At 57.6% G+C, this 23,829-nt stretch overlaps 2 protein-coding genes across 10 annotated transcripts in view; one reads left to right on the forward strand and one right to left on the reverse strand.

The window, feature by feature from the left end:
- Nucleotides 1-11,849, forward strand: part of TRPC4A (transient receptor potential cation channel subfamily C member 4 associated protein) — an 89,309-nt gene extending 77,460 nt beyond the window's left edge. Inside the window, 9 exon segments of the mRNA XM_011766477.3 lie at nt 978-1,036; nt 3,716-3,817; nt 5,273-5,356; nt 6,372-6,462; nt 7,423-7,563; nt 8,518-8,626; nt 9,731-9,843; nt 10,675-10,881; nt 11,009-11,849. Of these exon segments, the coding sequence (XP_011764779.3) occupies nt 978-1,036; nt 3,716-3,817; nt 5,273-5,356; nt 6,372-6,462; nt 7,423-7,563; nt 8,518-8,626; nt 9,731-9,843; nt 10,675-10,881; nt 11,009-11,146 (1,044 nt within the window). The 3' untranslated portion in view covers nt 11,147-11,849.
- LOC105496253 (myosin heavy chain 7B) overlaps nt 11,821-23,829 on the reverse strand; it is a 46,540-nt gene continuing 34,531 nt past the window's right edge. For all 9 annotated transcript variants that reach the window (XM_071079462.1, XM_071079460.1, XM_071079461.1 and 6 more), the window contains 24 exons: nt 23,752-23,828; nt 23,233-23,320; nt 22,936-23,053; nt 21,126-21,249; nt 20,881-21,017; nt 19,962-20,217; nt 18,766-19,008; nt 17,826-18,002; nt 17,590-17,735; nt 17,109-17,199; nt 16,642-17,031; nt 15,845-15,971; nt 15,637-15,755; nt 15,351-15,547; nt 14,859-15,208; nt 14,569-14,693; nt 14,358-14,473; nt 13,569-13,965; nt 13,369-13,494; nt 13,107-13,277; nt 12,916-13,020; nt 12,739-12,834; nt 12,179-12,316; nt 11,821-12,087 (listed from right to left, as the gene is read on the reverse strand). In XM_071079462.1, the coding sequence (XP_070935563.1) occupies nt 12,076-12,087; nt 12,179-12,316; nt 12,739-12,834; nt 12,916-13,020; nt 13,107-13,277; nt 13,369-13,494; nt 13,569-13,965; nt 14,358-14,473; nt 14,569-14,693; nt 14,859-15,208; nt 15,351-15,547; nt 15,637-15,755; nt 15,845-15,971; nt 16,642-17,031; nt 17,109-17,199; nt 17,590-17,735; nt 17,826-18,002; nt 18,766-19,008; nt 19,962-20,217; nt 20,881-21,017; nt 21,126-21,249; nt 22,936-23,053; nt 23,233-23,320; nt 23,752-23,828 (3,926 nt within the window). In that variant the 3' untranslated portion in view covers nt 11,821-12,075. The remainder of the gene's footprint in view (nt 12,088-12,178; nt 12,317-12,738; nt 12,835-12,915; nt 13,021-13,106; nt 13,278-13,368; nt 13,495-13,568; nt 13,966-14,357; nt 14,474-14,568; nt 14,694-14,858; nt 15,209-15,350; nt 15,548-15,636; nt 15,756-15,844; nt 15,972-16,641; nt 17,032-17,108; nt 17,200-17,589; nt 17,736-17,825; nt 18,003-18,765; nt 19,009-19,961; nt 20,218-20,880; nt 21,018-21,125; nt 21,250-22,935; nt 23,054-23,232; nt 23,321-23,751; nt 23,829) is intronic.

Consider the following 23,829-nt stretch of genomic DNA (forward strand, 5'->3'; position numbering starts at 1 on the left):
AGGCGTTTCTACAGGGCACTTTTGCTTTTGTCTGCCAGGTGTGTCAGGTACAGCTGTCCCAGGGCAGTTTTCATGTTTCATGTCTTGGCCCTGCTGCCCCAGTTGTGTGAGCTCAGGGTTTCTGCTGTTCTTGGGAGGGCTCCCTTCCCCCGCCAGCAGCACCCTGGCAGAGCCAGGCTCCCTGGGCTGGTGGGTCAGGCCTTTCTAACCCTTCTCTCACCAAGTGTACATGCTCCCCAGGCTTTACAGGAACCTGAGACCCTGTCTGGTCCCTGCAGGGCATTAAAACCCAAGCGTTAGTGTGACTAGGTCTTGTCGCCACCGCTCCACACTGCCCTCAGCTACTGAGTATCAGTTCCTTGGCTCACGACTCCAAACTCCTCGGTCCTTTCTTCATTTCTGATTCCGGTGGACTTCCCCCCCCCTCCCCACACGTTTTGTTTGTTTGTTTGTTTGTTTGTTTTTTGGGACAGAGTCTCCATCACCCAGGCTGGAGTGCAGTCAGTGGTGTGATCTCGGCTCACTGCAACCTCTACCTCCCAGCTTCAAGTGATTATCCTGCCTCAGCCTCCTGAGTAGCCAGAATTACAGGCGCAGCAACCATGCCTGGCTAATTTTTGTATTTTTAGTAGAGGCAGGGTTTGCCATGTTGCCCAGGCTGGTCTCAAGCTCCTGACCTCAAGCGGTGTGCCCGCCTCGGCCTCCCAAAGTGCTGTGATTACAGGTGTGAGCCACCATGCCCCACCTTATTTTTTTTTGAGTGTACTGGCATGTTTTTAGCAGGAAGGGGGCCACATTAGCTTAATCTGCTGTTGATCAGATGTGGAAGTGAACAGATGGTTTTCTAACTAAAGAAAGGTCCTCATGGTGCATGAGGACAGAGGCTCAGAGAAGCAGGCTCTCACCAGGGTGTCTGTTTGTGTTGTTTTGGAACTTGTGACTGTGGTCTTAACATTGAGGCTGTGCATGTGTTTCAGGACATCACCTTGAAGATACAGTTTTTGAGGCTTCTTCAGAGCTTCAGCGACCACCACGAGTAAGTACAAGTGTGTCCCTGCAAGGAGAGTTGTTGGACTGTCTTTTGAAGGCCTCAGTCTCTTTGGTCTGTGACCTCGGCTCGAGAGGAGGCCCTAGAGCTGGTGGAAGCCCGCTGTCCCCTCAGTGGTAGCAGGTGTGACACTGCAGTCGGACCTGCCATCTATCCAGCCTTTCTTATGGCAGGCACTGCCCCTGAGCTTGCTTCTAGCCCTCATAGCCACCCCAGGAACTGAGTATGGAAGTCATTGGCCCCTTATTACCTTTGGAATCAATGGATCTCTCAACCTACTGCCCCTCTGAAGCGAGAGTGGACAGCGTGGCTATTCCCAGGAGCCGGCAGGAACCTCAGACAGGCAAAGCCAGCTGCTTACTGAGCAGCTGGGGATTCTTCCCTCCACAAGGAGGTGTGCTCCCGTTTTTCTTGAAAGACATTCTGTGCTCATTTATTTTTTAACCTTCGATGGAGAATGTACGAGGAAAATTACTCTCTGCTGTAAGGAAAACAGTGCAGGAAGGGGGTGACTAGCAGCTGACCCTTGGCCTTGGCATTGGGGAGATGATGTGGGGACCTTAGTGAGCGAGAATTTCAGTGAGCTTAGCTCCAGCCAGCTGTGTGTGCACAGGAAACTGGGCCCACTGTTGCATAACTTCTGATTTTTTCGGCCAAGGAAAGCCAGAAATTAAGATTTATGTGAAAGGTCCTGATTTTAAATGTTGGTTTAAATTTTTTAAAAACCTTGCATTTGAGCTAACAGAACATGCCTGGAGACAGCTGTGGCCCCAGGGCACCGCCGTCATATGCACCCGTCCTCTTTGAGAGATTCTCTGGCTGAAAGCCATAGAAGGGCTCCAGGAAGCATGTTAACCTTCTGAAAATGGCACCACGTACGTTATGGAACTGTGCTGTTTTCCCTGGGGAAGTGAGTCTCCAGCTTTCATCGGACTCTTCAATCTGAGTACTGTGTGGGATATCAGGACGAAATGCAAACAGCCATGGCCCCTGCTCTCATGAAGGGCAGAGTCTGAAAACAAAGACAGTTGTTCATCCGAGGATTCCACCATTGAGCATTAGTGATGAGTGGAGATGGTATTCAGGAGGAGAGGAACGGGTCTGTGAGAGGACATTTGACAGGGTACAGAACTGGCCAGAGGATGCTCAGGAGCTCTCCCTTGCCGAAGTGGCTTGTCAGCCAAGACCTGAAGGGTCGGCTTGTAGTGAATTGAGTGAACAGGCATGTGAGAGAGTGAGTGTTCTAGCCAGAAGCCCCTGAACGAAGGAAGACCATTGTGGCCAGCTGATGGGAGTGATGTGGGCTTGGCTCTGGGCTGGCTGCACAGGGCCTTGTGGGTCACAGTCACAGGCCTGGATTTTATATACAGATGGTCCATCACTTAGAATTTTTCAACTGTACAATGGTGCAGAAGTCGAATTTTGGATTTTGATCTTTTCCTGCGCTCATGATCAACAGTTCAGTACTCTTGCAATGCTGGGCACTGAGCTGCAGCTGCAGCGCAAATGTATTTCAAGAAAAATGATGACCAGCTATGCGGTCACCAAGGTAGACAAGCAGTACTCTGTGCTGTGCCCGCCATGTTGCCAGTGTTTATGGCCAACTGTAGGCTGAAGTCAGTGTTCTGAGCACATTCCAGGTAGGCTGGGCTAAGCTAGGAGGTTCAGTAGGTTAGATACATTAAATGTGTTTTTTTTTTTTCTTTTTTTCAAGATGGTATCTTGCTCTGTTGCCGAGGCTGGAGTTCAGGGGCGTGATCTTGGCTCACTACAACCTCCACCTTCTGGTTTCAAGTGATTCTCCTAGCTCAGCCTCCTGAGCAGCTGGGATTATAGGCGTGCGCCACCACACCCAGCTAATTTTTTGTATTTTTAGTAGAGACGGGGTTTCCCCATGTTGACCAGGCTGGTCTAGAACTCCTGACCTTGTGATCTGCCCGCCTCGACCTTCCAGAGTGCTGGGATTACAGGCGTGAGCCACCACGTCCAGCCTCAGTATGTTTTCACCTTACGGTATTTTCAAATACGATGGGTTTATCAGGGCATAACCCCCTCCTAAGTCAGAAAATGTCTGTTCTAAATGCAGTGGGAGGCTGTGGAAGTATTTTCACCAGGAGTGACAGGAGTGACAGATCCTGATTCTGAAGATCACTTTTGGTGCTGTGTGATGACTCAGTTCCTGTGGGATACCTTTTAGGGAGCTGGTGTCCTGGGAGCGCAGGGAGCAGTGACAGGCCTGGATGGCAAGCAGGGGAAGTGTCACAGTTGACCAGGCCTCTGTGATGTCTGATTGTGGTGGTTGGTGGGACTGCTGCAGCAGGGCCAGGCTTGAGTGTGATTGGACATGTTGAGGTGCTGGTGCCTTTGAGGAAACAAGTAAAAGTGTAGGCAAAGAGAAAGGCCCGGAGCTGCTGAGGGAAGGGGCCTTGTCAGTGAATGTGGCAAGCAGGGGTTGGGGGTTGGGGGTGGGGCCAGGGAAAGATTCCATTGCCTGAGAGCCCAGAGTTCTCTCCTGCTGGCTGGAGTGAGAGGTGCTGGAGGAAAGTGCCTGGTGGCTTCTCAGATTCTCTCCGCAGGAAGTGGGCAGGAGACTCCCTGCAGTAGCCTGGTGCGGACCCAGCAGCCCCAGTTCCTGTCCTTTACCTCCTCCAACCCATTTTGTTTCAGGAACAAGTACCTGTTACTCAACAACCAGGAGCTGAACGAACTCAGTGCCATCTCTCTCAAGGCCAACATCCCTGAGGTGGAAGCTGTGCTCAACACCGACAGGTGAGTGCCGGGGTGCAGCGTTTCCCTCAGCCCATCCCGGCTGCTCGCCTTCCCTGGGGGCTCACTGGTGAGCACACCCAGGTATGCATGCGTGTCCTCTCTCACATGTAGCTACAGTGTCCTGAGGGCTCCTCTGTGCCAGGCACTGTATTCGTGTCACCTGCATTTTCTCATCGGAGCCTCACAGCAGCCCTAGGAGGGAAGCCCCATCCATACCTGCACTTTACAAATGAGGGGGCAGAGCCTCAGAGAGGTCACCTGCCAAAAGTCTTGTGTGCGCCGCACTGGCCCCCTTGCCTCGTGCATTCAGCCCCTTTGCTTATGTGCTCCTTTCTTGCCTGTTGGCATCTGCAGCCAAGCAGGACAGACAGAAGCCTCTTACCTGCTGCCACATGTTAAGCTGCATTACCTGGGTTAGGTTTGCCTCACCTGGAGCCAGGCAATGGGGAGCTAGTCTCACAGGCGTCAGAATGCAGTGGACTTTATCCAGCAAGAACTGTAATTTCCCAACCTTTTTTTGTTGGTTTTTGTTGTTGTTGTTGTTACTGTTGTTTTTTAGACACAGGGTCTTGTTCTTTCCCTCAGGCTGCAGAGCAGTGGTGTGATCGTAGCTCACTGCAGCCACAAACTTCTGGGCTCAAGTGATTCTCCTGCCTCAGCCTCCCAAGTAGCTGGGACTACAGGTGTGCGCCACCATGCCCAGCTAGTGTTTGTACTGTTTTTTGTAGAGATGGGATCTCACTATGTTGCCCAGGCTGGCCTCAAACTTCTGGCCTCAAGTGAGCCTCCCTAAGTCCTGGAATTACAGGTGTGAGCCACCATTCCTGGCCTCCCAACCTTTTTTTCCTAAGGCAGCAAGCAGAACTCTTCATTCAAATAAAATTGTACCCCGTCCTGCCCTGATATGTGTAGTGGATCACAGGAGAGCTGCTCTGTTGGAAGGGCCTGGACCCCGCATGCTTGGCCATCTTCCTTCCCCCATGATGGGGCCTGAGTCATTTCCTCATCTCCTGCCTTTGCTTCATAGACTGGGAAGCTGAGGCTTGGGGTTGTGGGTACTTGCCCAAGGCCAGCTGGAAGCGAACCTCAGGTCAGGAGTACGCTGGGCCCCACCCTGTTCGCACAGTCTTTCCGTATCTGGCAGACTGGCGTGCCTGTGTCAATACACTTTTGGTATAAACAGCTCTTCTCTGGCAGTTCTAAGCCATGTCTGATTCTGGATGTTTCTGGCCTGGGAAGGTAAGCTGGCCTGAGATGTGGTGGGAATGCACTTGGCGGGTTAATTCTGTGACTGCAGGGGTCTCCGGGGCTCTGGCCCCGGTTGGAGCAGGAAGGCATCCTGCAGACTTGGAAATGTCCCCATGGTTTTTCACTGCCTAAACCAGCAGAGCAACCCATCCCCAGGGCCCCCATCAGCCTCTCAGATCGGTCACCAGTGTCTCTCTTCTATTTCAGGAGTTTGGTGTGTGATGGGAAGAGGGGCTTGTTAACTCGTCTGCTGCAGGTCATGAAGAAGGAGCCAGCAGAGTCGTCTTTCAGGTGGGTCTGGGGACAAGTACCTGCCAATTCTGTGGGGCTGCAGAGCCAGGTGTTCCGCAGGAGGTTAGAAATACCTCCTTTAGTCACCAGCATCCATGCCTGAAGCACAGTTACTGTTGGGGAGAGGTGGTTTGACTGCCATCTTGCCTAGTGTTGACTTGGCAGGTATGTGGAACCTTCTTCCGCAACCCACAGTGACCGAGCATTCACCAAGCACCTGCTCTGGGCTGGTGCCGCATGGGTGGGAGAGAACTAGGATACGGGCCCTGCCATGAATTCCCTAGAGCCGAGCTGTTTCAATGCAGCATGGAAAGGAATGGAGCCAGTTGCCCGGCAGCTGTAGGAGCAAAGGAGAGCCTCCTGCTGCTAGGGCTGGGGGCTGGGTGAGTAGAGGAAGACCTTCTCTGAGGTCCTTAGACACATCTGAGATGAGTCTTGAAGTCAGTGGACAGGTAGAGTTCCATCAGGGCCGGGCATGAGCTGTCAGGAGGCTTCATGCCCACATGGGCCTTTGTCGCTTCAGTGCCTTATCCAAACTCCCTGTCATGGATCCCCGCTGTGCCTCTGGGTCCCTCAGTCAGCATAAGCCACTACTTTCCTAGGCCAGCCCGTCATCTGTGAGCCCAGCGGCCTGTCTGCACGTGTTCGTCAGCTTCCCACACACATTCCTGGCCCCTCAATTGCACGTCCTCCCATTCTTGTGAAAGGGCAAAGCCTAGAGTATGTTTCACGGGGGACTCGCAGGAGCCAGCCCTTCGATCCCAGATGTCACCTTCTTTGGGAAACAGCCCCTTCCAGACAGACCCAGATAGAAGAGTTCTGCGCTGAGCTGGCTCTCTGTGAGGATGGGGGCACTGCTGTGTCCCCAAGCCCAGGATGAAGCCTGATGCTTGGTAGATGTTCAGTAAATGCTGAGTACATGAAAAGGGAACAGACATCTCCCAACCCCTTGGAGAATTGAACACGGGCCAGAAGAGGGCAGCCTTAGCCACCTGAGCCAATATTTGGGTCGCAGGTTTTGGCAAGCTCGGGCTGTGGAGAGTTTCCTCCGAGGGACCACCTCCTATGCAGACCAGATGTTCCTGCTGAAGCGAGGCCTCCTGGAGGTATGGTCTGGAGCAGCCACTGTCTTGGGTTCCATCCCCGCCCAGCCCACGCATTGTGTCCTGTACCGAGCCCCAAACAGTTCATCAGGAGCCGACCAGATATCACGACTTCTGAATGCCAGTGCAGGTTGCCCTAGTTTTTGCCCTGGGTTTCCAACTGTGGGTTCCCCATGGGTGCTTAAGGGGTGACAGATTTAGGGGGTGGCCAGGCCATGCAGGAGGGTGAGAGTTTAGTTAGCAAGGCATTTTGACCGTGAAGATACTTTGATACTAAAAGTTAATTTTCCTTTATTGAATAATGGTCTTCAGAAAAAGTAAAACAAAGCAGAATGGCCACAGTTATAATTGGTATTTGAAATTTTTTGATATGGACAAGAAACTGACCCCTGAATTATAAAATCCATGTGGAAAAGAACTGACCAAATCAATGTAACTCCAAGAAAATGTAGAAAACTTTATAAAGGAGTAAATTGCCTTTATTCTCTTGATGAAAACTCAATATTTTGGTGTAAACTTTAAACAATTTTGCTCATAAACACAAAGATGAGCCGTGGGGTCAGAGTGTGTCCTTTGCTTTTCAGTTCTGTCCTTCATTTACTTGAATGACCTCAGTGCCTAGGCAGTGGCCATGTTTTAGACCTGGTGATGACAGCTCCCCTCACCTAGGAGCTGAGCGCCCCGGCCATCTTGGTGACCACAGTGCAGGTCACAGGCTTCAGCTGTACACCCTGGGCAGGGGAGAGATTGTGCTACATTCCCAGTCTGTTCTGCCTCCTGGTGAGGTCTGTCAGGCCTGGTCCTGTCCTTGGAGACACCAGCATTCTCAGACAAGAATCTAGACAGGGTTGCAGGTTCCATCCCCAGGATGCTTGCTCGAAGCCAGTGCATGGTCTGAGCTCCATTCCAGGCCCTGGTGGGGGTAGCCACGTTCACACCTTCACCCTGTCCCTCCTCACCCAGCACATCCTCTACTGCATTGTGGACAGCGAGTGCAAGTCAAGGGACGTGCTCCAGAGTTACTTTGACCTCCTGGGGGAGCTGATGAAGTTCAACGTTGATGCATTCAAGAGATTCAATAAATACATCAACACCGATGCAAAGGTAAAGTTAACCTCGGGCTCTGCAGGGTGTGCTAGGTTGTCCAGCAGTTCCCTTGTAGTCCTGCTCTGCCAGTCTTTAGGCACAGGTTTTATTTTTTTATTTTTTTTTTATTTTTTTTGAGACGGAGTCTCGCTCTGTTGCCCAGGCTGGAGTGCCGTGGCCGGATCTCAGCTCACTGCAAGCTCCGCCTCCCGGGTTCACGCCATTCTCCCGCCTCAGCCTCGGGAGTAGCTGGGACTACAGGCGCCCACCACCTCGCCCGGCTAGTTTTTTGTATTTTTTAGTGGAGACGGGGTTTCACCGTGTTAGCCAGGATGGTCTCGATCTCCTGACCTCGGGATCCGCCCGTCTCGGCCTCCCAGAGTGCTGGGATTACAGGCTTGAGCCACCGCGCCCGGCCTAGGCACAGGTTTTAAATGAGAGATGACAGGAGAGTCTGGGCAGTCTTTGGCAAACATTCATCGGAACCTGCTCTGCCTGGCTCTGTGCTAGCCCCTGGGAGTGCAGGGATGAAAACTGGGGCTGCTTGTGGGTAGGGAGTGAGGGTGGGAATGGGCGGCTTGTGCACCTGCTGTGATGCAGCATGGTGGGTGCCACAGTGGGAGCTGCTGTAGGGAGGGACTGGGCCTGGTGTGTTAGGCTCACCAGGTGTGTGTGACAGAAACCCAGCCGAGGCTAGCTGAAGTAAAATTAGAAGTAAAAATTAGAGGAATCCAGCACCCTTGAGTGTAAAACCACTGGATAGAGTGTCGGATCTGTGCTGAACTCCAGGGGGTGCCTCTTAGTACCTGGGTCGTGAGGGGAGGTCCCTCAGCTTATCTGAGCCTCTGTCTTCCTATCTGAAGCAGTGGGGCTGGTGGAGGTCGCTGATGCCCCTTGTAGTGACTGTCCCCCCGGGCCATCCCATCCCTGGCCAGCAGCCCACTGCCTGCTGTGAGCTTAGTTTCTATACAGTTCCAGGTGTTCCTGAAGCAGATCAACAGCTCCCTGGTGGACTCCAACATGCTGGTGCGCTGTGTCACTCTGTCCCTGGACCGATTTGAAAACCAGGTGGATATGAAAGGTACATGAAAGGCAGGCTGTCAAGGCGAGTCATGCAGGGTGAGAACGCTGTCATCAGACACCCTGTCTCCAGCAGGAGACTTGAGGGAGCTGCACTAGACGCCCACGTGGCCGGCTTCGAGGTGGCGGCTCCCAGGGCATTTCACTTTGCTGCCTTGTTCAACACTTTAACAAGGTGAAAATCCATTGTTGTTAGCAAGATGCAAAAAACAGAAAAAGACCTTTTGGACTGGTATTGCCTGGCACGATGAGTTGGCCCCCTCGTCCTCAGTGTGCTGTGCGTGGAATTACAGGTGCCCTGTGGTGCAGCAGGCATCGGAACCCTCCTGGACTTGCTAACGCATTTCCATGCGTATGTGCACGCATTTCCTTTTTTTCCTAGGAGAGGGCCTGTGGCATCCAGCAGATTCTCTTGAGGGTTTGTGACCCCCCCACCCCCCAAAAAGTCAGGCATTTGTTCCTTGTCTAGGTCACTGTCATTGATAGCAAGAAGTATCCTGGTAGTTGGTAATTTAGCCGTTTGCCTCCTTTTTCTGCTCCAGAGGGTCTGTTTCAGGGGAACAGCCACCCAGATTTTGGTACCTTCAGCTATTGCCCCGCCTCCCAATTGTGCGGGAAGCAGTTGCTCCGACACTAGAGGACGGAGCAGAACCTGTGCCTCGTGGTCTCAGTCTGGGCCGGACTCACCTGAGAGCTGGTGTGGAAAACTAGTTGCGCTGGGAGCTCTGCAGGAGGATTTGAACTTTTGCATTGGTTTTCTTAATGCAGCATCATGGATCCATCTTCCTGTGGCGGAAACTTTCCTGTGTGTGATATGGAGGGCAGGGGTCTGGAGCCAGGCTAGGGAGGGCTGAGGGAGAGCTGCCCTGAGCTTGGTTCTGGAGGATGAGGTGGGGTGCTTCTGGGCGCTCTGAGAACACAGCTTTGCCTGCTGGCAGGACAGCTGGAGGTTCCTCTTCTTGCCGCAGTCAGCTTTCGTCGAAGCTGTTTTGATGATGAGCCCCCAGCTTCAGAGTCAGGACTCAAACGGGGCTCCACTAGAGGCCTGGGCGACCAAGCCACTGGGCCTAAGCCTGACCTGCTGCACCCCCGCCTCCCTCCACAGTTGCCGAGGTCCTGTCTGAGTGCCGCCTGCTTGCCTACATATCCCAGGTACCCACACAGATGTCCTTCCTCTTCCGACTCATCAACATCATCCACGTGCAGACGCTGACCCAGGTGAGAGGCCCCGGCAAACACACAGCAGGGAAGGTCGATTGGAAACCAGTTCCTTTGTCCTGGAGCCCAGATTTCTGTCCCCGACTCCAGAAGTGTGTCTCTGGAGACCCAGCTCTTCTGAGGACTGTGCTTAGGAGGAATCAGTGCTCCATTGTACAGACAGGGCCTAAGGAGGGTTCGCAAGTCCCCTCAGGTCACAGGCTGCCTCGAAGGCCAGCGCTCTTCCCGTCCCTCATGTCCACGTCCCTCACACCTTCTGCCCTGCTGGGCTTCGGAATCGGACCTGAGGCTGCCCAACTCCCTCACTGAAGTCATGCAGCCTTCCCTTCTCTGAGCCTCATGCACCTCTTTTCTCAAGTGGGGGTGGTCTTAGCACCTCTCAGAGGTGGTCTTTGGTTCTGTTCTGAGGTGAGGCGCCAGGTGGGAGTGCATGGTGAGTGGGGCAGAACTCTTGCTTCTCCGAGGTGCACAGGCTAGTGCTGACAGGCACTTCTGAAGCGGGATAGCCGCCCCAGCACACGCACCCAGCCCTGCCTGGGATGGACCTTCTGGAAGGAGTGATGCTTGAGCCGAGGTCTGGACAGGGACAGATGTTGTTGCCCTCAGGTGGGGTGGGAAGTGGGTGTGGGGAGCAGGAAGGTGCTCAGGCAGGAGACTGGGGCTGCTGGGGGCCCCCTTCCCCTAGTCCTATTTCACATCTGCGCAGGGAGAGCTCCATGGGTGGCCCGAGGCCTAGGGCCACTCTCCTGCCTGCCTGATGGTTGCCCAGGTTCACCAGGGGCCACTGAGGCTCCCACCAGCCCCTGACCCGGTGGGCCTGTGGCCTTGCAGGAGAATGTCAGCTGCCTCAACACCAGCCTGGTGATCCTGATGCTGGCCCGACGGAAAGAGCGGCTGCCCCTGTACCTGCGGCTGCTGCAGCGGATGGAGCACAGCAAGAAGTACCCCGGCTTTCTGCTCAACAACTTCCACAACCTGCTGCGCTTCTGGCAGCAGCACTACCTGCACAAGGACAAGGACAGCACCTGCCTAGAGAACGTGAGTGCCCCACCCCTCAAGGGGGTGATGGGTGGGCAGCAGACCCAGGGCCTCTCAGAGGGGTGTCCCGGTGCTGGGCTTGACCTGGGTCCTCCAGGCGCCCCCCAGCCCCTCCCTCTTTGCCCAGAGCTCCTGCATCAGCTTCTCATACTGGAAGGAGACAGTGTCCATCCTGTTGAACCCGGACCGGCAGTCACCCTCTGCCCTCGTTAGCTACATTGAGGAGCCCTACATGGACATAGACAGGGACTTCACTGAGGAGTGACCTTGGGCCAGGCCTCGGGAGGCTGCTGGGCCAGTGTGGGTGAGCGTGGGTATGATGCCACACGCCCTGCCCTGTTCCCGTTTCTCCCTGCTGCTCTCTGCCTGCCCCAGGTCTTTGGATGCAGGCTTGGTGGGAGGGAAGTCCTAGAAGCCCTTGGTCCCCCTGGGTCTGAGGGCCCTAGGTCATTGGAGAGCCTCAGTCCCCATAATGAGGACGGGGTACCATGCCCACCTTTCAACTTCAGAACCCTGGGGCCCAGGCCCACCCAGAGGTAAGAGGACTTTTAGCATTAGCTCTGTGTGAGCTCCTGCCGGCTTCTTGGCCATCAGTCCCGGGGTAGGGAGGAAGACATGGGTGACCCCCCATCTGTGAGCCAAGCCTCCCTTGTCCCTGGCCTTTGGACCCAGGCAAAGGCTTCCGAGCCCTGGGCAGGGGTGATGGGTACCAGAGAATGCTGCCTTCCCCCAAGCCTGCCCCTCTGCCTCATTTTCCTTTAGCTCCTCTGGTTCTGTTTGCTCATTGGCCGCTGTGTTCATCCCAGGGGGTTCTCCCAGAAGTGTGGGGGGAGCTTTCCCTCCATCCCTTGTGGCACAGGGCAGCCGCTCCTGCCTGAGCCTGGACACGGGGCCCTTCCTTGTGTTGCCAATTTATTAACAGCAAATAAACCAATTAAATGGAGACTATTAAATAACTTTATTTTAAATGATTGCTGTGGACCTGGCTTTTGTCCCTAGGGCTGTGTTTTCCCCTCCTGAACCCCAAAGAATGAGAAGGAAACTGGCTGTGGTGTTTATTCAGGGCCCGGGGAAGGCTGAAGGCAGCATGGGGGATGCAGAGATGGGATGCAGAGATGGCAGGATTGGGGCAGGTGGTCTCAGCCAGAGGCACAACAGCAGACATTCCTCTTGAGAGCCCAGCGGCTCGGGCCTTCACTCCTTGTGCTGAGGAGAAAGAGATAGCTGAATGAGCAGGACTACCTGTCATCCCCCACACTCCCCCTGCACAGAGAGCAATGTCCCCACCACTCCTCACCTTGGGACCCAGGGCATCCCGGGTCCGTGCCCGCAGCTTGTTGGCCTGGGTTTCCGCCATGTCTGCCCGCTCCTCCGCGTCATCCAGCTCGTGCTGGGCCTTGCGATACTTGGCCAGGTTGGTGTTGGCCTGCTGCTCCTGGGGACACACACACGGCCTTGGCTCCTCTTCGGTGACTGAGATGCTTATTCTGGTCCCTGCCCCATCCCCAGTAAAGCAGCTGGCTCCTCCTGGTCCTCAACTTTGTTCCTACTGCCATTGTCCATCCTCACTAATACCACAGTGGGAATAAGGAAGTTGGGACGTATCAACTTCATGATGTGCCTCTGTGCCTGCCCCGCCCCTCAGAGGCAACTCCAGCCTTGGCCAGGGGAAAGCACGTGGGGTCTGTTCTGTGAGACAGAGCTAGGTCTATCTCCCCAGAGATGTTAGAAGCTTCTCTCTTCCTTCTGGGTCACTGAGCCGGGAGGGTGGAGCTGCTGCTGATGCCTCACCTGGCCACAGACCCTGGGGCAGAGCTGGGGTGCCGGGTCCAGGTATCCAGGCCCCAGCACACTCACCGCCTCCTCAAACTGGCGCTTGTAGCTCTTGACCTTGCTCTGCAGCTTGTCCACCAGGTCCTGCATGCGAGCCAGGTTCTTCCTGTCCTCCTCGGCCTGGGCAGGCAAGGGGGACTCAGGGCTTGCTTGGGCTGGGCCAGCTCCAGGGCCACTCCCCAGGGAGACCCGGTTACCCACCTGGTATGCGAGCTCCTTGACGCGGCGCTCATGCTTACGCACGCCCTTAAGGGCCTCGGCGTGCTTCTTCTGCTCTGCGTCGAGCTCGGCCTCCAGCTCCCGTACCTGCAGGCAGGGGTACCGCCTGTTGCCCAGCCCACCCCTGGGTCACCCACCCTGCCTGGGCCAAGGACTAGAGGGGCCGCACACACCTTGGCCTCCAGCTTCTGCACCTGCTTCTTCCCGCCACGGAGGGCGGCCTGTTCTGCCTCCTCAAGGCGGGCCTGGAGCTCGCGCACCGTCTGCTCCAGTGTCTTCTTCATCCGCTCCAGGTGTGCGCTTGTGTCCTGCTCCTTCTTCAGCTCCTCGGCCATCATGGCTGCCTTTGGGGGAGAAGGGGCTGGTCAGGTGCCCCGCCTCAGGGAAGTCCCTCTGCATTGTCCCAGGCTTCCCACAGCCCTTGCCCAGCCTCACATCAGTGATGGCCTTTTTGGCCTTCTCCTCAGCCTCCCGCCTCTCCTGTGCAGCCTCCTCCACCTCCCCGCTCAGCTGGGCCAAGTCTGCCTCCAGCTTCTTCTTTTGGTTCAGGAGGCCTGTGTTCTGAGGGGAAGCAGAGTCTCAGAGCCAGCCAACAGGCCTGCACCTGCTCTGTCCCCAGGGACTCCTGTCCCCACCTGCGAATGCAGGAGGTTGAGGCGCTCGGTGGCCTCCAACAGCTCCTGCTCTGCCAGCCGCCGGCTGCGCTCGCCCTGCTCCAGGGCAGCCCGCAGCTCCTCCAGTTCCGCGGCCAGCAGCGCAGCCCGGCGCTCCAGAGCCTGTGCTTGCTCGCGGAGCTCAGCTGCCAGCCGCTGTTCCTCGTCCCGCCCTGCCTGCTCCTCCTTGAGCTGTGCCTGCATCAGCCGCGTGGCAGCCTGGGCCTCCGTGGCCTGGCGGGTGGCATGGCCCAGCTGCAGCTCCAGGTCATTGAGGTCACCCTCCATCTTCTTCTTGAGCCGCAGCGCCTCATTGCGGGCCCGTGTCTCTGCATCCAGGGAGGCCTGCAGGGACTCCACAGCTCGCTGGTGGTTGCGCCTATGGGAGGAGGGTGGCATTAAAGGGGGTCCCGTAAGGGCATATCTGTCCTTACAAATGCCCAAGGACCGTTGGAGACAAGAACCCATTTTGAGAACAACTGAGTCACCCCTCCCCAGTTTAAAGTCTCTTGTGACTGCCTGTGGCCCATCAGAGTAAGTTCGTGGAGAAGAGTGAGGCCCAGGCGGACAGGTGGACTGACTCTAGCTCCACCCCCACTGTGTGACCTTGGGCAAGTCCTTCAGCATCTCCAAGGTTCACCTCTAGAATGGAAACAGCAACCCGGACCTCAGAAAGTCCCATGGGAGGGACAGACTAGAGAGAGCAGAGTACACACTACTTCCCTTCCCTTCTGCCCTTGGGAGGCGGGAGCAGGAGGAGGACGGACACACCTCAGGTTAGCGCACTCCTCGTCTTTCTCTGCCAGCTTCCGGTCCACTTCTGCTTTGACCTGGGAGAGCTCCAGCTGGATCCGCAGCGTCTTGGTCTCCTCCAGCTCCAGGGCCCCCTGCGGATACAGAGCAGGCATGGTGGGGTGGGAAGGGGGGACACCCAGCAGAGCAGCACGTCAGTGTCCACCCACCCCTGTGGCCAGCCCCTGACCTCTGCCTCCTCCAGTGCAGCCTGGATCTCACTCTTCTCGCCTTCCAGTGCCTTCTTGGCTTTCTCCAGTTCCTGGATGCTCTTCCCACTGAGACTCACCTGGTCCGTGAGGTCGCTGATCTCCTCTGCAGTGGACAGGGTGCTGAGGGGCCACCCCCATGGCTTGTACTCCCACCCAGGTCACTCCACTCACCCCTGATTCCAGGGTGGCCCCACCAGGGCACCCCTGTGACTCCAAGGTGCTCCGACCCCAGGGCAGCGCCCTGGCCCTGGTGTGTGGCAGGTCCTACCCTGCAGGTTCTTGTTCTCCCGCTTGAGCGTCTCCAGGGCCTCAAGTGCCTCCTCGTGGCTGTGCTGCAGCCGGAAGAGCTCAGTGCCCAGGCCACGGGCCTCCCTCTGCGCCGCCTCCAGCTCCCGCTGCATCTCCTCCTCCTGCCGCCGCCGTTCCTCCAGTGCCCGTTCCAAGTGCCGCTGCTTCTTGTCCAGCGCAGCAGCTGCTGAGGTCGCCCGCTCCAGCTCCAGGGTTACATCCTCTGACTCGGTCTGCAGCCGTAGCTTGGCCTTCTCCAATGACGAGCACTTGGCGTTGGCAGCCTCCACGCCCTCCTCTGCCTCCTGCAGCCGCAGTGCCAGCTTTTTTCTAGGCCATGGGGCCAGACAAGTTGTGGACCATGGAGGGAGGGAGGACAGCCCCAGCAGCTCCCTTCGCCCACCCTCAGTGGGGCTCAGAGGCACAGGCATAAAGCTCTGCATGGCAGGGGCCTGGCCAGCAAAGCACTCACTTGGCCTCCTCCAGCTCCTCGGTCCTCTGGATGGCATCTGCTTCGTACTTGCTCCTCCACTGGGCCACCTCGGCATTGGCCTTAGACAACAGCCGCTGCAGCTCAGCCTGGGCCTCAGCCTCCTCCTCGTGCTGCTCCCGCAGGAGGTCACAGTCATGCCGCAGAGCCTGCACGGCGTGGGCCAAGGCGCTCTTGGCCTGCAGGGACACCAGTGACCTCAGCATTGGTGCAGCCCAGTGGCTCTGGCGCCCACCTGCCCACTCCATGGTCACCGGTGCCAGCCCACCTTGCTTTCCTCCTCTAGCTGGCGCCGCAACTCTTCCAGACTTTGGGCGGCCAAGGCCTTCCCACGGCTCAGCTGACTGATCAGACACTCCTTCTCCTCCAGCAGGCGACTCAGCTCCCCTGCAGGCAAAGAGGCGAGCGGGCAGGTCAGGCTGGCGAGGGCTGCACCAAAGCCCTGCCTGGTGTGGCCAGCTGAGCCCCAGCCTCACCACTTTCCGTCTGTAGTCGCCCCCGCTGCGTGCTTGCATCCGCCAGCTGCCGCTGCAGCTCCTCCACCTTGATCTTGGCCTCACTTAGCTGATCCTCATAGGTGCGGCACAGCTTCTCTGCACTGGCCTGGGATCCCAGGTTGGGGGCAGGGGTTAGATGTCAGAACAAGTTTGTATATCAGAGGACAGGATCTGGGTCTGCCAGTCAGAGACTGGGATCTGGGATCGGAAACTGGTAAGCTAGACGTGGGCCCAGGAATCAAAGGGAGAGCAGAGCCCCAAGTTCAAAGTCAGGGAAAGAGATTCTACTGCTGGGCTTAACAGACACGTGTCAGAATGGACAGGGCTGGGCCAGTCCCAGGGCCGGTGGGTCAGGGCGAGAGTTGGGATGGTAGCTGTGGAGTCAGCTGGCAACAGTGGTCAGAGGTCAGCTGTCAGGATTATGTGGCAGAAAGGTCAAGGCTAGGGTGCTGGGGTTCAGAACAGGAAGTCAGGACAGGTATTAAGTCAGAGTTCAGGAGTCAAGGGCTGGGGTCACAACTACTGCTGGTTCAAGGGTCCAAGGCTGGAAGTAGATGCTGGGTCAAAAATGACCTGGAGTCAGGGAACAGGGCTTGGGAGTCATGGCTTAAGGTCAGGACTGGCAGGAGGCTGAGAAAAGGGGGTTGGGTGCCAGGTGAATGGGTCAGGGCTCAGGATCAGGTACCGGGTGGAGGGAGTATGGGGACAGTATTGACTGCTGGGGTTGGGATTGGTTTAAAGTCAGGGTGGGTATGGGGTGAGGAAGGCGTGGACACCTTGGCACGGGTCAGAGTCTCCACATTGGCAGCCAGGTCGTCCACCTCCATGCGCAGCTCGCTCTTCTCCTTCTCCAGCTTCTGCCGCACCCTCTGCAGGCTGTCCACCTGCTCCCCCAGCTCCGCCGCGCCCTCCGCCTGCTTGCGCCGCAGCGCAGCCACCGTGGCCTCGTGCCGCAGCGCCGCCTCCTCCAGCTCCCGCCGCAGCCGCCCCAGCTCCGCCTCGCGCTTACGGGAGCCCTCGCGCTGCCCCGCGGACGCGCCGCCTGCTTCCTCCAGCCGCTCGCTCAGCTCCTCCAGCTCCCGTGCCGCCTCCGCGCGCTGCTTCTCCACGCGGGCCCGGGCTGCCCGCTCTGCCTCCAGCTCCTCTTCCAGCTCCTCCGCCCGAGCCTGGGGTGGGCACGTGGGGCAGCTGTCACTTCTGTGGGCCTCTGACCCCGGGCCTCACCCACCCGACCCCCACGTACCTGCAGCTCCTTGATCTTCTTCTGCAGCTGGGCTCCCAGGAGCTGCTCGTCTTCCACCCGCAGGCTCAGCTGGCTCAGCTCGGAGTCCTTCCTAGGAGCCGCAGGGTGGGTGAGCCAGTGCAGGCCTTAACTCCCACCCACCTGCCTGGGACCCCTGTAACGCCCCCAAGTCCCCTTCAGGCCCTGAGGGACCTCACCCCCATGCACCTGCTGCACTGGGCCCTGAGGCCTCAGCCCTGGACCCTGGCTGGGCCCTCAGTCCAGGGAGAGCAAGACGCTACCCCTGCGCCCCAGTGCCCCATCTCTCGACCCCCACCCCTAATGTCTGCATTACCTCAGGACCCACAAGAATCCAGAAGGGAACAAGGGCTGGGTGCAGGCTCAGAAGGCCCCTCTGGCCAGGCTGGGAGGGCCCCCGCACCGCCCCGCCGCCCCGCCGCCCCGCCGCCCCGCCGCCCCGCCGCCCCGCCGCCCCGCCTACTTCTTGAGCTTCTCCTCCAGCTGCTGCTTGTCTTGGGTGGCATCAGCCACCGACTCCTGCGTCAGCTTCAGGTCACCCTCCAGCTTGCGCTTGGCCCGCTCTGTGTCCATGCGCAGTTTCTTCTCCTGCTCCAGGGAGCATTCCAGCTGTGGAGCAGGCAGAGCAGGGGTCAGCCATGGCCCAGGCCAGCCAGCACCCTGGCCCCGCCACCCAGTCTCAGGATGACCCTGACTCACGTCCTCCACCTGCTGCTCCAGCCGGAGCTTGGCCTTGGTCAGCGCGCTCACGCGGTCCTCCTCGGCCTGCAGGTCACCCAGGGCCTGCTGGTGGGCCTCCTGTAATGCCTTCTTCTCCTTGGTCAGCCGGGCCACGGACTCGTCCAGCGCAGCCATCTCTTCTGTCAGGTTCTTCACCTGTGCCAGGGCCAGCGTCACCATGAGGACGACCTTCCCTGCACTCTGAGCGGCCACCACACTAGGTCAGAGCAAGTGCCCCTTCCAGCTATGGGACTCAGGCAAGTCACTTGACTCCAAGCCTCCACAGCTTCTGCCTAAGGGAAGGACCCTCCTCATGGGGCTGTACTGAGGATTCACGAGTGGTTGCACCCGCAGCGCCCAGCACCACACCTGGCCCGGCGAGAGAGCCACAGATGCCAGAGCCATGTGCAGTATCAGCAGGTGCCCAGGGCAGCTGCCTCCTAGTCCTGGCTTCCTCGGTGAGCACCTGTGAGAACCTAAGCTGCCTCCCCCGCCTCACTTTCCCTCCTGTGTAATGGAGTCACTCCTCCAGCACTGGGAACCACAGCGGCCATCACGAGAGCTCAAGGTCAGAAGTCACCTGCAGGATGCAGAGCTGGGGACATGGAGTTCCTGCCCTCAAGGGACTTGCACTCCAGGATGGATGAGGATCGCCAGCATGTGCTAAACACCTACTGTATGCAAGGCCCAGGTGTGTGTGCTCAGGAAAGGCCAGTCACACACCACATCACCAGCTACCCTAATGGTAGTGCTGCTAACCCTACTTGACAGACAAGGAAACTGAGGACCAAGAAAGGTAGTGACATGCTCAGGGCCACAAAGCAGAGGCTTAGCAGAGCAGGGGTGGGACCTGCAGCCGCCTGCCCCAAAGCTGGCCCCCTGGCTCTGGGCCCTTCCCCACAGCTGGCCCGGCCCACACCTTGTTCTCAGTGGCTTGCTTCTCCTTCTCAGCTTTGGCCAGTGTCAGCTCCAGGTCATCAATGTCCTTCTTGAGCTCCGTGCACTCGTCCTCCAGCTTGCGCCGGCGGGCGGCCAGGTCAGCGTTCACCTCCTCCTCATCCTCTAGCCGCTCACTCAGCTCCTTCACCTTCCCCTCCAGCTGCACCTTGGACTTGATCAGCAAGTGGCAGCGCTCCTCAGCATCTGCCAGGTTGTCCTGCTCCTGGAGGGCACACGGAGTGGGGCCGGGTCAGGGGAGGGCCAGGTAAACCAGCAGAGGGACACCAGGTCAGGCCCTGGAGAGGAAACTATTTCTGTTTGTCCATCCAAAGGTTTGAAGCCCATGCTTAGCTGGGCTCTGAGAACTCAGGAATGCCTTGACCTGCTCTTGGGCATGGAGGGGCAAGGGCTCAGGGAGAGGGACACCCCAGAGCATCACGAGGGGAACGTTAGACCTGTGGGGGGCAGCCCAGAGTGAGGCCCAACAAGGGTTCTCAGAGAAAAGCCCCCTGCCCCACTGTTGGGCTGAGGCCTTCCGAGGGGCAGGGTGAGCAGCAGCAGCCCCTGCACAGCCACGGACGGGCTCCTGGAGGCACTCCCTGGAAGGGCTCAGATATCCTTACCCCCCATTTCCTTACTGCCCGGCTGCATCACAGTCTCCTGCACTAGCAGGTGAGTTTTGTGACCACAGGGCCATCTCCGTCTTCCCACCAATGTTCCTCCTGCACTAGCCTGAGCCTGGCACACAACTGATACACAATGCCACGTGCCAAAGGTAGGAAAGCTTGCTCTGTGGACCTGGGGAGATTCCAGACCCTTGATCCATGCCCTCTGGCTATCACCCTGTTACCTGCCACCTGAGTTCCCATGGCCCTTAACCAGAGAATACGGCATGGTCTGTTTGGTTTCAGGGATAGCAAGGAGGGGAGAGCTGGAGAGCTAGGGTTCCTCTGCTTTAGTGGGAGGCCAAGGTGGCACGAGGGGAGAGTGCCAGGACATATGGCCAGACGAGGCCTTGGGGTGGGAAGGCTGGGACATGGAGGCCTCATCTCATGGCACCTCTGGAACAGGGAGACGTAAGGCCTGAGTCCCATGGGTCTGGCTGAAGTATTCCTCAAAGCAGCCAGGGGTACTCAGGGCCGGGGTCGCCCAGTCACAAGGGGAACCCCGACTCACGGCCTGCAACTGCAGGGCCAGGTCATTCTTCTCCTGGGTGACACTGACGTGCGTCTCCTCCAGTTCCTGGCGCTTGGCCTCAGCCGCAGCCAGCGCCCCTCGCAACCCCCGCAGCTCTGCCCGCAGGGCCGCCAGCTCCTCCTCAGCCTGCGCCGAGCGCAGCAGCGGCTTCATCTTGAAAAAGAGTTTCATCCATGACCAGTTCTTGACGGCATTGAAGGCACGGATGTTCCACTGGATGGTGAACAGCGCATCCCTAGGGAGGGGCAGCCGAGCTGTGAAGCTGGCTCAGTGCTGCCCATCACAAATGGTGACACTAGGCACAGTTCACTTGTTTTGCCTTCCTAGCAGCCTCATGGAGTAGCTCCTAATACCTCTGCTTTACAGGGTAGGCCCACAGGCCCACAGGTCTGCCTCCAGTGAAGAGGCTCATGAGCCCCCATGTCCTGGTGGCCTCTGCAAATGCCAGAAGACACCATGGCTGTTAAGCCATGGGGCTCTGGGGTCAGTGGCCTGGGCTGACATGCCAGCTGGCACTGGCTCTCTGACGCAGGCACCTCTCTGCTGAGTGGAGACCATCACAGCGCCTGTGTCTCCGGACCATCAGCGCTTTAACCAGGATAATGCAGAGAAAGTATCTTGCCCAGGGCCCGGCACCCAAGAGTCTTGGAAAACACTAGGTGCCATCGCTGCCCCTCCGAGCCACACACTGATGGCCTGGAATGGAGAAGCAAGTGCCCTACCCCAATTTTTGAAGTGGGGAAATGGACGCTGGGGAGACACAGAACAGAACCTTGCTCCAAGCAGCCACAGGGGCTGATCTGACTACAGGATAGCATGTCAGGGCTGGGAGAGTCAGTGGGTCTGGGAGCTGAGGGGCAGGGCCACATCCTGTCCCCAGCCTCCTTCCCACACCCACCTTCCTCCCAGCAGGCGCTGGTACTCAAGGCGCATGAGGCGGCCACGGCTCCGTGCCTGCAGCAGCGTTAGCACCTTGGCCAGGCGCTGGTCACGGAGCTCTTCCAGGACGCCTAGAAGCCCAGCCTTGAAGAACACCTGGGGGCAGAGAAGGGGACAGCCAGGTTAACCCCCAACCATCTGCATGAACCCTGCCCAGTGTGACCGCCACAGCCAGGGCCAGCCTTGATCCCACAGTGCCCCGACCTTGGTGTGGCCAAACTGGTACTGGGCGTGGTCCAAGTCCAGTGAGCCCAGCAGCTTCTCTGTGGCCTTCCTGCTGTCCATGAAGGTGTCGTCCGGGATGGCACTGGGGTTCAGGATACGGTACCTGGGAAAGCAGCGCAGAGCTGGTAAGGAGAGGGCTGGGTGTGGGGCACAGGCCACTGAGAATGGAGAAGTCAGGGACCGAGGAGGCTGGTGTGGGTAGCAGGGGACTCGTTCCTGGGCCTCTCCGAGGCTGGTGCAGAGGTTCCAGCAGGGCACACGCCGAACAAGGGGGCCGGGGATGTGTCACCACATGGGGACACTAGGGATATTCCACTTAAAATCCTTGGGGGGCTGGCCAGGTGTGGTGGCTCACGCCTGTAATCTCAACACTTTGGGAGGCTGAGGCGGGTGGACTGCTTGAGCCCAGGAGTTCAAGACCAGCGTGGGCAACATGGCGAAACCCCGTTTCTACTAAAAACACAAAAATTATTGGGGCATAGTGGCGGGCGCCTATAATCCCAGCTACTTAGGAGGCTGAGGCAGAAGAATTGCAGAATTGCTTGAACCTGGGAGGGCAGAGGTTGCAGTGAGCCAAGATCGCGCTGCTGCACTCCAGCCTGGGCGACAGAGTGAGACTCTGTCTCAAAAAAAAAAACACAACCTTGGGATTTTAAATGCGTTCAGTCAGTTTTTGAAGAGGCTTTTTACAGAAGGCATGCACTATTTTTTAAAACTTTTTTAAAGGCAAAAAATATTAGTAGAAGGTGACATGCTGTGCCCTATCACCAAAGAAACATTTGGGAGAGAATTCTAATGCTAAGGAGCCAGGGCTCCCAGCCCACCCACTTCTAGGCGGATGCACGTGCACATGTGCACAGGGCTGTGTGGGTCAGGTGGGCTCCAGCCACGCTGTGAAGGCAAAACCAGAAACACAAAAGGCCCCTCACGAGGGGACTCATTAAACAAAGCATGCAGTCCAGCAGACTGTGAGATGTTTCGCAGCCATCAAAGATGGACGATGACCACAGGAATATGTCTGTGGATAAGGAACGATCTCCAGGCCAGACTGTTACATGAAAAAACAAGCTTACAGCACCATGCGTGTGTGTGTGTGTGTACGGTATCTGTATGAACCTCTGTTTACAAAGGATAGTGTGGATGACATCATGACTTCTGGAGGGAGAAGGAACGATGGATGCTTGTTGCCTATCGAGGGAACGGGGAGGAGCCAGCAGCACTGCCCTGGCGCTCACTATGTGCCAGGCGTCACATGAAGCCTCGTCCACACAATTCTCATTCAACTCCCAAATCTGCTTCCTTTCTGCCCGCTGCCCTGAGCTCCAGACTGATAATTCGAGTCTCCCCCATGACATTTCTAGGGTGTCTGCTGGAGGCATTTCAAACCTGACATATGCAAAACAGAGCTCAAACCAGTATCCCCTCGCCTCTCCCCCAAATCAAAAAACCGTTTTTGTATCTCAGTCAATCTACCACTGGTAGCTCCCAGGTTGCTCACTGCCAAACCTAGAAATCACTCTTGTCTTTTCTGCATCCAGAAGTCCGTGTCCAGCTCATCAGTGAGGCCTGTTGGCTCCACCTCCAGTATTCGCCCCAAGCCTGTTCACTTCTCCCCAAGTCCCTGGCCAGGTCTGAGCCACCCCCATCTCTTGCTGGGATGCCTGGCCAGGCCCCTCACAGTCCCTGCTCCAGACAGGGGACCATCTGTCTGTTGGGCTCTGACGTGTGTGTCCTGCCCAGCCCCTCAGGCCTCCACCTGGAGCAGCGGGTGGGGGAAGGGGTCGCCCACCGCTGCCGGAAGTCGGTGTAGAGCAGCCTGTTGGGAAACCCTTGGCGGCAGATCCGGATCCCCTCCAGGACCCCATTGCAGCGCAGCTGGTGTAGCACCAAGAAGGCATCCATGACCCCTGGACATGAGAGGGGAAAAGGTCAGAAGTCAATAGGCACACCCGCAGGCCCCAGAGAAAAAGCAGCAGTGGAGACCCTGTGAGGCGAGGGGGAAGATGTACTGAGCCTCCTGGCCTCTGCCCTGTCACCTTCCCACGACAGCCCCCCAGCCCCAGCCAGGCGAGCCCTGGGTGACTACCTGGGGTTTTGTTCTCGTTAGGAACAATGCAGCGGACGAAGTGGGGCTGTGTGGCCCGCAGGTTGGTCATGAGCTTGTTGAGGTTCTCCTGGTGGCAGGCAAGAGTGAGGGAAAGGCACAAAGGGGGCAGAGAACCAGAATTGGATGCCGCAGTAGTCAGGACCGAGACGGGAGCAGGGCCCTAAGTGCCCTGTACTCTTGCTCTTTCACTCTCATTCTGGTGATGGGAGACCCTTTGCCATCTCCCATCACCACCACCGAAGTCTTCACTCCCCTGCCAAATCCCCGTCCCTCCCAGAGTCCAGGGCTCCCACCCCTTCCCCCGCAAACCCTGCCCAGGCAGCGTAGGGACGGGAAGCAGCACAGACTTGCTGTGATGTTCACGTGGAGAGGAGTTAAACATCACTGCAAGTCTTAACAGCTGCCCGCCCAAGACACGGGGGACAGGGCAGGGGGTGAAGGGCAGGGCTGGAGGCTGCCAAGAGTGAGGGTCTACCTGGGGCCCAGATGGGGCCTCACCTTGTGCAGCTGGGACACCGTCTGGAACGATGCTGCCTTCTTACGCTTCTCTTTCACCCCAGACTTGGGGGGCTCGGC

This window comes from Macaca nemestrina, chromosome 15 (assembly GCF_043159975.1).
Source record: "Macaca nemestrina isolate mMacNem1 chromosome 15, mMacNem.hap1, whole genome shotgun sequence".
NCBI classification, from domain to species: Eukaryota; Metazoa; Chordata; class Mammalia; order Primates; family Cercopithecidae; genus Macaca; species Macaca nemestrina.